General features: G+C 35.7%; 1 protein-coding gene across 2 annotated transcripts in view; it reads right to left on the bottom strand.

Annotated features, from left to right (window-relative positions):
* The window catches only part of ATF7IP (activating transcription factor 7 interacting protein), a 123,900-nt gene that overhangs the window by 99,713 nt on the left and 11,225 nt on the right, over positions 1 to 12,962 (bottom strand). Inside the window, exon 1 of one of the 2 annotated variants that reach the window (XM_059935347.1) lies at positions 6,135 to 6,157. The exons of the other annotated variant lie outside the window; for it this stretch is intronic. Within the exon in view, the coding sequence (XP_059791330.1) occupies positions 6,135 to 6,151 (17 nt within the window). The 5' untranslated portion in view covers positions 6,152 to 6,157. Of the gene's footprint in view, positions 1 to 6,134; positions 6,158 to 12,962 lie in introns of those variants that run through there. 2 annotated transcript variants of the gene reach the window in all.

Here is a 12,962-nt window from a genome sequence, read left to right as displayed (position 1 = left end):
AACCAGGAACAGATGAACTGATCAGAACTGACCTTGAACTGATCCACAGAACACATTCTGAGTAGGGCTCACCTAGGCACTACTTATCCCATCCTACCCCCACCCCCCCCCACCCCCGCATTCTCAATCTCTCAGCATTTTAAGCATCTCATATTTACTTCTCTCTTCCTTTTTTCCCTGCCCCAATGTAAACTCCTCGAGGGCAAGGCATCTTGTGTGCCTGCCATCAAAACAGTGCCTGGGGGCTTCCCTGGTGGCGCAGTGGTTGAGAGTCTGCCTGTCAACGCAGGGGACACGGGTTCGAGCCCTGGTCTGGGAGGATCCCACATGCCGCGGAGCAACTGGGCCCGTGAGCCACAGCTACTGAGCCTGCGCGTCTGGAGCCTGTGCTCCGCAACAAGAGAGGCCGCGATAGTGAGAGGCCCGCGCACCGCGATGAAGAGTGGCCCCCGCTTGCCGCAACTAGAGAAAGCCCTCGCACAGAAACGAAGACCCAACACAGCCAAAAATAAATAAATAAATAAATAAAATTAAAAAAAAAAAAAAAAACAGTGCCTGGCAAATAACAGGGGCATAATAAATATTTGTTAAATTTGTTGAATCAATTGATCAATTCACAGTCCATTTTTGTTTTCACTCTATCATGCTGCCCTAGCACAAATAAGAATTCTTGTTTTGTCCCCTTTAGGTTCTTTAAAGTCTTCAATTCGAGATTTAAACACCTTGCTCTCGGGCATTTTTACTGTATTATCAGCCAGGTCCCTAACAATCCCCTCTCCCTAAAGATCCTTTTCTAAAGTATCCAGTACCCCAGATTTCCCCCCAATTTCATAATGATTGAAAAAAGAAACACAGAGAAAAAAAAATCTGTGCTGGAGGAAACCTTGTGAGGAAAAAATAACCAATCTTACACTTAATTTGTATCACACATACACTAGGTACTTTGTTATGCCCATTTAAATCCCAGTATCAGCTCTGTATGGTACTTTATCCCCATTTTAAAGATAAGAAAACTAAAGTTCTGAAAATAAGCAACTAGCCTCATCCCATAAAAAATAACGCATAAGACCTATTGAGCACTTACTATAAATAGCCATTATACTTTGAGCACTATTATACACTTTTCATATAAACTTCTAACTAGTGAGTGGAAGAACATGAATTCACCTTGACTCCAAAGTTCGTGTTCTTCCCTGTAGTCCAACCACCTCCCTTGTTTAATGGTCACAGAATGGCATTAAGAGCTTAAATAATTTATCCAAACTATACAACTACTCACTAGCAGCACCAGAACTATCATTTCCTGACTTCTATACTAATACTTTCCACTTTGCATGCCATGATACTTGTATGTCAGCAAAAGAAAACACCAGTCAGATGACTCCACTGGGCAGCAGTGCCTGGTTTACTTCAGCAGGAAAGGTAGAAGCCCTCAGGCAGATGCAGAAGCAACTCCTTTCTCTGGTGTTAAACTCCCTCCTTCATTAAACTCAAAGATTCATTGAGTCAATAAGCACTATTTTCATCATTTCCATATTCACACATTAATGTCCAATAACAGACTGTTACAAATTACTAATGAGAACACTTAGTGAAAGTTCTAACCTGAGCAATTTATTAAAAATCCCTTCTTTGAATAAACTTTAAGCTTTCTCCCAAATCACTTTCTCTTTCGGGAGTGTAAGAAGTGGAAAACAGGGGAGCCCATGAGTGTTTCCTGTGCAAGTTAACTGGTTTTTCAACTTTCGCTAAAGCTTTCTCTCTAATTTGAAAGCCATTTTCCAAAAATGAGTAAATTTCTTTTAGCACTTCCCTAGAGTTACCTATGTCATGGTATTACATGAATGCTAAGAAGCTGGCTTTTACTCTGGAAAATGTGGAATTCAAATTTAAATCAGATCATTATTATACACCGCCAACGTTTCACGGATCATCAAGGTAGTCTTCACATAGTTGAGATGGTCAATGTTTTGTAAACAGAAGTGAAATTTTAACGAAAATGACAGCCTCTGAAATTATCTAGCCTAGTGCAATTAAGAAAACTTTCTTTTAGGAACTTACTCATTTTAAGTGCTAAAATTTCTTAGCTCAATCAATTTAGGCAAAAATCTTTAATAAAGTTCATTTCATTTACCTGTTCAGGAAACTGCACATCTTGAATATAATTTAACATTTTTTTATTCAATATCATCATTAAGAACATTAAGTCAATAAATAGTGATGTCTTTAATAGTGATAACATGTAAAGAAAAGAGAATTTATTATCACATTAAAAGACCTCAAGGAACTTGTATGTTTCTAGCTTGTATTTTTTTAATCGCTTCACTTTCAACCAATTGTCAGTTTTTCCTGATGTCACTGGATCTCCTTCAATCAGCCAACAATGGTACTCTAATATAAAACTCAGGACAAGAAAAACGTTAGCAGTGTGCCATATCTTCTAAAGAGTAAGCTGACTTTACGTATGCTATCTCTCCTACCAAGTGAAGTAGGTTAGATTTTACTTATGTTTACTTTCTTCTGGATGAGAAGCTGTATTTTAGATATTAAAGGTTGCCAACAATCTGTCAAGTAAGTAGGATAGGGATTTAAAAGGAACAGCTCTCAGGGGCCCAGAAGGTAATGTGAATCAATGAAGAGGACCAGCTGTGTGGAGTAGGCCCTATCTGAAGGATACAGTAGCTACTCAACTGTAGGTTATTTTTCTCAAGCAAAAATACATTTCTAGCACTGCCCAATATTCTATTTTCTGAAAGATGAGACATGCAGATTTTTGTGTAAAATCTGACAACTTTAAATGTTAGAGAAATACGACAGTGGTTCAAGGACAAAAGAGGTCTGCTGGCTGCCAGTTTGTGGCCACTGAAAGAGAACTATACTGTAAAGATTCTCATTTGTACTGAAACATATAAAACTCTAGGCCCTGAATTCACATCATCTCTTTAGAGAAGTTATTTTCTCATTGCATATTTGGACTATTCCGCCAGACTAGAACTGAAACATTTCTCCTACTCTGATTCTGTAATGACAACATTCTATATTGGCTTTACTTAATAAACACATCTGCCACTACCCACATACAGCAAAGGATGGCTAATTTATTTAACAGAGTAGAACCCAGGAGTGCAAACATGAATATATCAATTACCAAGTGGATGCTTGGTAATTACTTCTTGCTTCTGAGCATGAGTTCTGCTTTTTGCTACTTCTTGCTTCTGAGCATGAGTTCTATGAGAAATTTCCCATTCTTTCTAAACATACCACATTCCCTGATCCAATCACATTTGATAAAGTATATGACATCTGAGAAGCAAAGAAACTGAAGAGCATTCAAATACTACTGGAAAATTAGCATGCCAGATATTTGTAGAGTATTTCCTGGTACTATTCAGAAACATTATATAAACTAATCTTCAACACATCCTTGCCAAACAGATAGGATTTTTTTCCTCCATTTTGTGCATAAGGAAATGAGAGTCAGAAAATGGAATGAGTTGGCCAATATAAGAAAAGGGTAGCAAAAATAGAATTCAAATTTTGGTTTGAACTCTTGGTCAGTGTTCTTTCCACTACCTCAACATTTCTCTTAAAGGTTTATGCTAGTGAAATGGCTTGTGAAAAAGGGTAAACAAATGGGGAGGACAAGAAGTGACAAAATAATAACATAACACCTCAATTACCCAGCACCCAGATTTATTATGCCCTCAATTATTCAGCGTAATAGCTAACCTGGAATTCAGCATAGAAAATTTGAAAACTGTCACCAACCCCAAAAGTAATAATCCCAATGAGGTCTAGTTTATGTTTATAGTTGCAAAAATGCAACATGGCACTGAAAGAATTAGCAATAACATCCTGAGTAACCACAGAGTGTTGGTATTACCCCATGTATAAGTAATAATCAGTGGATTCACCTTGTGGAGGGGAGGGTGGATGTAAATATTACAGTCCACAATAGAAGGCAAGAAGAATGGATCATTAAAATTTCCCTGAGGTCCTACTCTGAAGGTTAACATAAATTGATCAATAATTTCAACCTGGCCAGTTTCTCTCCAGCAATAAAGAATATCAAACCAAGTAGCTGGTTTACATGGTATGCAATTTTTGAAATCCAGTGAGCTGTTCATACTATGAGAGGCAAAAAAAATAAGAGTGATTAGAGTCACAGCACATTCACTTTCCTATGTCATACTCACTCTAGGGCACAACCTTACTGAAGTGAAATGCACAATGGATAGAACCTCTCACATATATTGGATTTGTCACGCATATTGGATTTGTTGTTCTTTTTCCCTTTCAGGAGTAAGCTCTTATATACATTTACATAAAGAAATGTTCAGATTATGAGAATCCATTATATCACACAAAATAGTCCTAACAATGTTACAAAGCAATAAGTTAATGGAAGTAAAATAAGCATACTACAGCTGTTGATAAAACTGAGCTAATTATTCCAAAAACATTTTAGGTCACTGAACAAATAAATACTGATTAAGTTAGGAAAAACAATAATGTTCCTAAAAAATTTTTAAAATAAGAACAAGTAAAAACACAATTTCGGGGCAAGGCAGCAATTTTAAACTGTTAAATCATGTAAATATAGAACTTATATACTACCTTCATGAAAATTTGTAAGTCAAAAAAGAACATGAAGAATATATGTTCTAGAATACTTCTCAAACTGAATTCCATAGTCCCTTAGCGCCTGGAGGTCTACAATTAAGTGACCTAGATCCTGACACTAATAATAAGATCATAATTGTCATACATGATCTGGTTTCAAACCTTTATTTTCATTGTAACAGCCTAACTGTTCTCATTTTATTAAGAAAATTAATAAGTAAATGTTATAAATTTACATTATAAAATAATTACACAATAATAAAATACCACACATATATCCCTTTAATATACTGGGGTCCTTCATAAGAATTTAAGGTGCAAAAAGTTGCTGTCTTTTAAAAGTTTCTGTATTTAGAAAGATCAAAACTTACTGTTCTATGTCATATTAGTCAGGGATATATTCATAATACTCTACTGACAAAGCTAGAGGAATGCACAATACCATTTAGGAAAAATTTTATTAAGTACTGCAATTCAAACATCAGTGCTTTAATTATAACTAACTGTTGTGCTATCTGCAATAATACATGAATAAAAATTTCATTCTCCTACTTTCTGGGTCACTATGGACTTACAATATCTCAATAAACGTTTCTATTGATACTTCAGAACAATGTTAAGAAAGCTTTTTGAAAATTTTGAAACTAAATTTACAAAATTATTGAGTCATTACTTTTAAATATATCACAGATTTTAACTAAGATAAGGTGGACATCAACAGTTAATATCACTTAACTAAAAAACTGAGATTTACTTCAGCCCTGTTGTATAAGCATACATTAGATACAAAGAAAAAGGGTATCCAGACCTAGAAGATGTGAACTCTTTCTAAATTCAAAATCTGAATCTGAATGCCAATTTAAGCAAAAAATCATTAGGATGAAAAGTTAGCCCCATCAAAAATGTGAAAGAATTGGATGGCTGGGAGGAGGCAGCATAATGAGAAAGAATTGAAACCCATAGTAAAAAAAAAAAAAAAAAAACTACCAGTGTTAAAAATTTGTTTATTTTTGTAACTGTGATTTACATCCAGAGAATTAACATTCTTCCCAAAAAGCTACCAAACAATACCTCCAAAACACACACACACACGACACACAAACCCAGAAAAGTCATCACAATCTTCATGCAAAACGCGGCTTACTTATGGCTTCTTTTTAAAAAATCTACTGAGATAATATATTGCTTTTAATTTCTACAAATAAATATCAAGCAAACTAAAATATCCAACATAAAAGGAACATTAAGTTAATCAGGGCCAGAAAAGCACTGCTGTGGTGATCAATTGTTCTGGCAACGTCAGAACCTAAGACGGTGAGAAATTACAGGAATTTAACCTTTGACCTCACCATCCTATGTACTGTTTCCATAACAGAGGCTTCAATGTTCTATCAGCAAACATTTCAACTTCTTAGCAAGCAAGCTCTAAGTTCGCCTTCCTATATAAACTTAGTAAAATTCAAATGTTTTTTAATTAAAATGTTCAGAGATAAAGAGTAATTGGTTCTTACCTCTGGTCCTGATGCATGTGACAGATCTCCTCAGTGGCATAGTGGCTGCCTAAGCAGCTACAAAGACTAGGTTAGCAGCCATTTTGAGACAGCTGCACTGTCTCAGTTGCACTAGAGTGTAATTAAGATGGCTGCAGTGTGCACTCAAGAACTCACAGTGGAAACTCAGCTATGTATCAAACAAAGCCCCTCCCACTTTGTCAGCCTGCAGGAAACTGAACACTGACAACAGCTAATGCATATACTGCAACAAACAATGCAGCTACTCAGAACACAGCAAACAGAGAAGGCAGCAAGCCAGTTTTGTAACATAATGCCTGTGAATCCCGACTTGCAATACAGAGTTTGGGCACATCCTGATCCCAGACAGCTTGAAGTCCATGCCACATATTAGCAGTTACAGAGATGGAGCCAAATCACACACAGCAAACATCAGGGAATTTGCTTGAAAGAAAGCCTCCATTTCAGTCCAGAAAAAAAAAAAAAGTCAAACTATGCTCAAGGTCCTTTTTTTTTTTTTTTTTTTTTTTTACTCTTTTATAGTACTTTTTACATGAAAAGAGTGCCAATTTTTATAATTTCTAGAAAGTTAAGTTGTTTAAATCCTGATAATCAATTTCCATTTATAGAAGGCTAATTAAAGGTTTTTCCCACAGAATCTAAGCCCCAAAGTGCTCAAATCTAGCTGAATGGTTAAAGCTTGCAATCAAATTATTGAATCTTGACAATAATTTTAAATAACTGCTGGGGAGGACTAGAGACATTAGAGCTGCAGTGGCAACAAAGCTTATTTTGAGTAATCTGCCATAAAGATAAAAACAATTTCTTCTCTTCTGTAGTCCAGATGGTCACAAAGACATCTCCAGGTGAGTGGTTGGTCCCAGGGCAAATTAAATTTCATGCCGTGGCTCAGACCTCCCAACATTCTGACATGGGTGAAAAGCAAATAAAATAAAGAATGTAGACACCTCCGGGGGAAAAAACAAATAGGAAGAACAAAAGGGTAAAATTCAGTCTGAAAGTGGGTGTATTAAGAAGACAAATTTGTTTTAACAGTAACCAACCATCAAGAGAAGGACAAAAGCACAGAAAGAACCTGTTTGCTTGATAGCTCACATCAGCTAGGAAATCCATCTTTTCCTTTTGTCTTACTTGGTTTACCATGCTAAAATTTAGCTGCCTTGTGCTATTTTGTCTCTATCCACCACTAGATGTAGGTATTTATTAAAACACGTTAAGGGTGTAAGGGGGTGGTAGGGGTATAGCAAAAAGGAGATTGGCCCCATACATTGATGATTGTTCAAGCTGAGTGATGGGCACATGGAGCTCATTATTTCATTCTATTTTTGTATATATTTGAAATTTTTCCATAATAAAAGTTAAAAAAAATACTCAGCTTTTAAAAAGTCCTTATTTATTCTCCCTGAGGTAAACCAGATAACGTAAACTGCTTTAAGTACTGCATAAGGGAAAAAAAAGTTTATAGTTGATCTAAGCCACATTAATTCTTCAAAAATATAATGGATTCTCTGAGGGTGGCTCAAATCTATTTGTTAAAAGCAAGAGGTAAACTGGGAAAGATTCGAACAGGATAGACATTACTGGAGCACTAGAATGTGGCTAAGGTTAACGGAGAGACAAACCACCAAAACATTTAGAGCTGCCTGATGAAGAGCAGCTGATATTCAAGAAGCAGATTCTTTCGGAAGCCTGTTCCACAAAGGTTTAAATTATGTAATATACCTTCAAACGTGCGATGCTCCCCACACCCGCCTCAGCCTCCCCCGTCTCGCCAGACACCTTCCAATGTAAATACTAAATACTTTTTTCTCAGTCTAAGCTTTCCCGGGCAAGCTAAGATGCTGGCTATTGGCTATAAGATCTACCTTTTCACCCAATTTAGACTTCAAAATAAGAGACATAATCTAAGTTCCCTCCTTATACCAATCCTCCTTCAGCCACTACAATCATTTTACTACTAATTTACTATATCCTCTCTATTATCCCAAGGCACGTAAGTCAAATCAATATAATGATTGCCTATTTCATGCAAGGGGCTTTAGAAGACAAAGGAGTAGGGAAGTCCATTAATATAAATCAAGCCTTCATATAAGTTTTTATATACATTGTTTAAACTAATTCTCACATTAACCCTACAAGATAGGTTTTATCTCCAACTCGTGATTGAGAAAACATGCTCAGAGATTAAATAACTTCACGAAAGTGCTAATAGCTGAAATACATCCTAGACTACACTCAGCCCAAGCCTAATGGAGCTTTGTCTGTCCCTTCCCACACAGGTTCTGTTTCTGTGCATCACGGAAACAACTTAGGAAAGAATAACGGTTAGGCTGTTATTCAGGTTAAGTGGTGTCACTGCCAATGTTTCATTCACTCTTTATCCCAAAGAGACTATCCCGGTTCACCCGATAAACGCTATTCATGATTCAACCTAAATTATCTCATCACTGACAATCCCTTCCTTGCTCTCCTTTCCCCTTACTATGCCCAACCCCCAAACCAGGTGTAATTGCTCTCTCAAGGTCTTTTATATATACCATCATTATACCTAGCATATTTCATTATTTATCTTTATTTATGAGTTCTTAAAGGACAGAAACAACTTAATTCATTTTCCACTCACTTTCATAATGTGAAATAGTATTTATTTGCTCAATAGATGGTGAGTTGAAAGTAATTCCTTGTGTTCTCATTTCTACCACAAAAATCTCTGAAAATTCTACATCCTTAGGAACCTTCATTTTTAGGATCTCAACTCTTACTTTCTAGGAAGAAGAAGAAGTCAGCTAAGTTTTTAGTCTTGACCTAAACAGCTCTGTACTTCAAAACCCAAGGTGGAAAAAATACCTTTTGCAGGGCATTTTTCAGTTTTTAAAGTGTTTTTAGAGGCACTACATAGGAGCTAATGTGTGTTAGACTAAAGTCTGAAAAAAGTCTATAAAAATTATAGAAATAAATATATTATTTACTTTAAAAAGTTTTTAACATTACTAAGAAAGAGTACAGCTTGTTTATATAATGTCATAGATTACAAGAAATTTGTTTTTGGAAGGGTTAGTCAATAAACCCAATCATTGCTTATTTGTGAAAGCAAACACATTTGGAAGGCATTTCTAATGTAAGGTAAACATCTCCATGATTACTCAGTGTTTTACCTCTTCCTAAATAAAACTAGCTCTTTTCATATAATTTTTTCATTTCACTCTTACAATGACCATGTAAAATAATAGTGCTATAATCTCAAATTTTTCATAACCAGAGAATGTAATCATTTGCCAGGGGTCACACAAGTAGTAATGAAAAAGAACTATAGGAGAATTAACTTTAGTCAACTACTACACTTTTTATATATCATATATCACACTATTAGAAAACTCTGGGGCTTCCCTGGTGGCGCAGTGGTTAAGAATCCGCCTGCCAGTGCAGGGGACATGGTTTCGAGCCCTGGTCCGGGAAGATCCCACATGCCACAGAGCAACTAAGGCCGTGCACCACAACTACTGAGCCTGCGCTCTAGAGCCCGCGAGCTACAACTACTGAAGTCTGCGTGCCCTAGAGCCCATGCTCCGCAAGGAGAGAAACCACCACAGTGAGAAGCCCGTGCACAACAAAGAGCAGCCCCCACTCGGCGCAACTTGAGAAAGCCTGCGCTCAGCAACAAAGACCCAACACAGCCAAAAGTAAATAAATAAATAAATAAATAAATAAATTTTTGAAAAAAAAAACTTCGCACATGCAGAATACTGAAAATTCCACGGAACCTAAATAAGTGGTTTCAGTGTATTAAGTAGAAAGTAAATACACTTTTCATTAATTTAGTTAATACACTTTAGTTACACAAGTTACTATCAACATTATATATATATTAAAAGAGAAAAGGAACATTAGAATGTTACTAAGATGATAAACTGAAAACACCTAACTTCACTCCCTCAAATCCCACTAAAACTACAGTGGAGGTAGTTTTTGAAGGCATAAATCCTCAAGAACAAAGAGAAAAGTAAAACGGACAATAGCTACATGATTTTGGGAGCTGGAAAATAAGCAGAACCACTGGTAACTAAGTCAGCAGTTCCCAAAACACTATATTCTAAGCTGCATTGGGGATAAATTAAGAACCAAGTTGATTTACATGGCAGAAACATCAAAAGACATAGAGACTAGGAGAACGAAACACTTTGGAAATTGGGGTGAAGGGAGCAAATAGTAGGATGGTATGACTAAAAAAGAGAATATTAGTGAAAGCTGTTTGTGAAGCAGTAAGATACCCTAGATGTCCCTCATCACATTCCACTGAATGTCTGCTCTCCCCAATCCTAGCAGAGGTCTGAAAACAATATCGACAGTTAAAAATGAGAGTAGCATACCAAAAAGAGGGACTGAGTGCTCACTGAAGAGAACCCAATCCTCTTCCTCCATTAATCTCCCAGAATGCTGGCATTCCGATCCTTACTCTCTATGTATGAAAATGTAAGACTACTCTCTGAGGGTAGTTAACAAGCACAAGACACAAGGCCTTAAGGTCTTGGGAGCTCTCCAAAAACAGCCCACCCAGATCAGCCTCTATAATGAAGTCCAAAACTGACAAATTTAGATATGCTAATCAACTTTTTACTCTTCCACAACATATTACATACAGTCAGGCAAGGAAGAGAAAGGCAACTAAGAAAAGTCTAACATGGAAGACAGAGATTAAAAAAAAAACAATAAAACACAAAGCAACAGACTACACAGGGAGAAAACTTCAAAAATAAATTAATATCTATATATATCAAAAGATGCTGCATTCATTTGTCAAGAATAGAATACTACAGGCAAGGATTACAAAACAGAAATTAACAATATGATAGAAAAAAAATGAAAAACTCAATGAAAGGACCTGATGATAAGAAATCTACCTGAGCAAAAAGACAAAGCTGTAAACAAGAGAGAGAAGAAAATTTGAGTATCCATCCAAAAATTCACATTGGAATGATAGAATGGCAGAAAATATCACCAATGAAATCATTTAAGAAAAATTCCAGGACTGAAAGGCAACAGCTACTAAACTGAAAGGGCCTGATGAATTCCAGCAAACAATAATAAATAGATCCATATCAAGGAATTAAAGTGAAATTTCAGAACACCTGGAAACTAATAACAGATTCTACATGCTTCCATTGAGGGAAAAAAATCAAAACTAAGAACGGCTTCAGATTTCTCAGTAGTAACAGAAGCAAAAAGATAATGGACCAGTGCCTTTAAAATTCTAAAGAAAAATGATTTCCAACCTAGCCTTGTATACCTAGCCAAACTATCAATCAAGCATTAAAAATATAAAATGACAATTTTCAGACACACATAAGTCTCAAAGAACATATCTCCTATATATTCTTTCTCAAAAAAGCTACTAGAGAATGTGGTCCACTCCCCCTAATGACAGAATAAGTCAATAAAAAGACATAGCACATGGAAAACAAAGGTCCTACACAGAAGAGGGGTGAGAGAAATCCCCACAATGGTGAATAAAATTCTAAGGATGAAAGCAGTATACCAGATGTAGAAAGTAAGTAGGCTAGCCTGGTAAAATGAAAATCAAGAAACAAAAATGAGTCACGATCCTTGCTGCCACTGTACCTGACGGGGAAAAAAAGTGTCTTCTAAATAAACATTAAAAAATCCTTGGTAAAGGATTGTACCAAATCATCTCAACTATTACTATTACATGGACGAGATTCATGGATACAGGCATCCTGGTATAAAATTACCTTCATGGATGGACCTCTGTCATAACTGTATCAAGAGAATGAGTCATGATTTCCATAATTCCATTAGTTCAGGGCAGACAACTTTGTGTAAGTAGACTACTTAACTCTAGATCAGGAGAATAAGAATTACTTAGGACTAAATGAAATGATTTAATTGTGGTTAACATTTTAATGGTCATACGAGAAAAATACTTTCTTCTTAATCTACCTTTAATCCTCAATTTAAGATATATTTTGTATAAATAGTAATTTAAATAGTATCTTGATCCAATACCCTCAGAATTCCGGGGGGGCAGAATATCCTATGAAAGACCTTAATACAGGTTTTAAGTTAATAAACTATGAGAATATTTTAAGAACAATTCTATAGAAAAATACTGAATATATTGATTGGCCTTGCTTAAAAACTACTTAGAAGAATGATTAAATCTTGTATAAAGTATCATAACTGAGTCTCTCTACTTTTTATGAACCCACTTACATAGTTTCAATGAGAATCTGTTTTCCTTCCTTTCAGAATAAAATAGATAAATCAAATTTGTAACCATGACCACAGAAAAATGCAACGTTTAAAAACAAATCTCTTTTAATTAGCTATGACAGGGAACAAGGACTGCATCTCAAACGTACAAATGATGCCTTCTAGGTCTTCACAGGAAATCAATATAGTATCTCTTTCATAACTTATGGATTCCCAGCTTTAAGAGGAATAAAGAATATCACTTCTTGACAGACAAGGAACACTGACAAATGTGGGACTCTTAGAGAACCATGATACCCTACAGTTTTAAGTAATGCAGGCAAAATCTCATTGAGATAAATTAAATGGCTCTTGGTTCCTAATCTTGTAATCAAGCAAATAAATAAGTAAATTATTATGCTTTATAAAACTCGACAGAACTTAACTCTTAACTCATATCAAATGGACATAGTTTTGTTAAGCAAAGGGAAGCCTTTCTATACTTATCAATATGTCATTAGTTCAATAAACTAGTCAAACAAAACATCGAAATAAAGAATCAGAAAATTATTAAACAAACTTATATGATCAAATCTGTAC

Source organism: Balaenoptera ricei, chromosome 10 (assembly GCF_028023285.1).
Source record: "Balaenoptera ricei isolate mBalRic1 chromosome 10, mBalRic1.hap2, whole genome shotgun sequence".
Taxonomy (NCBI): domain Eukaryota; kingdom Metazoa; phylum Chordata; class Mammalia; order Artiodactyla; family Balaenopteridae; genus Balaenoptera; species Balaenoptera ricei.
This window is presented reverse-complemented; position numbering and strand designations above follow the sequence as displayed.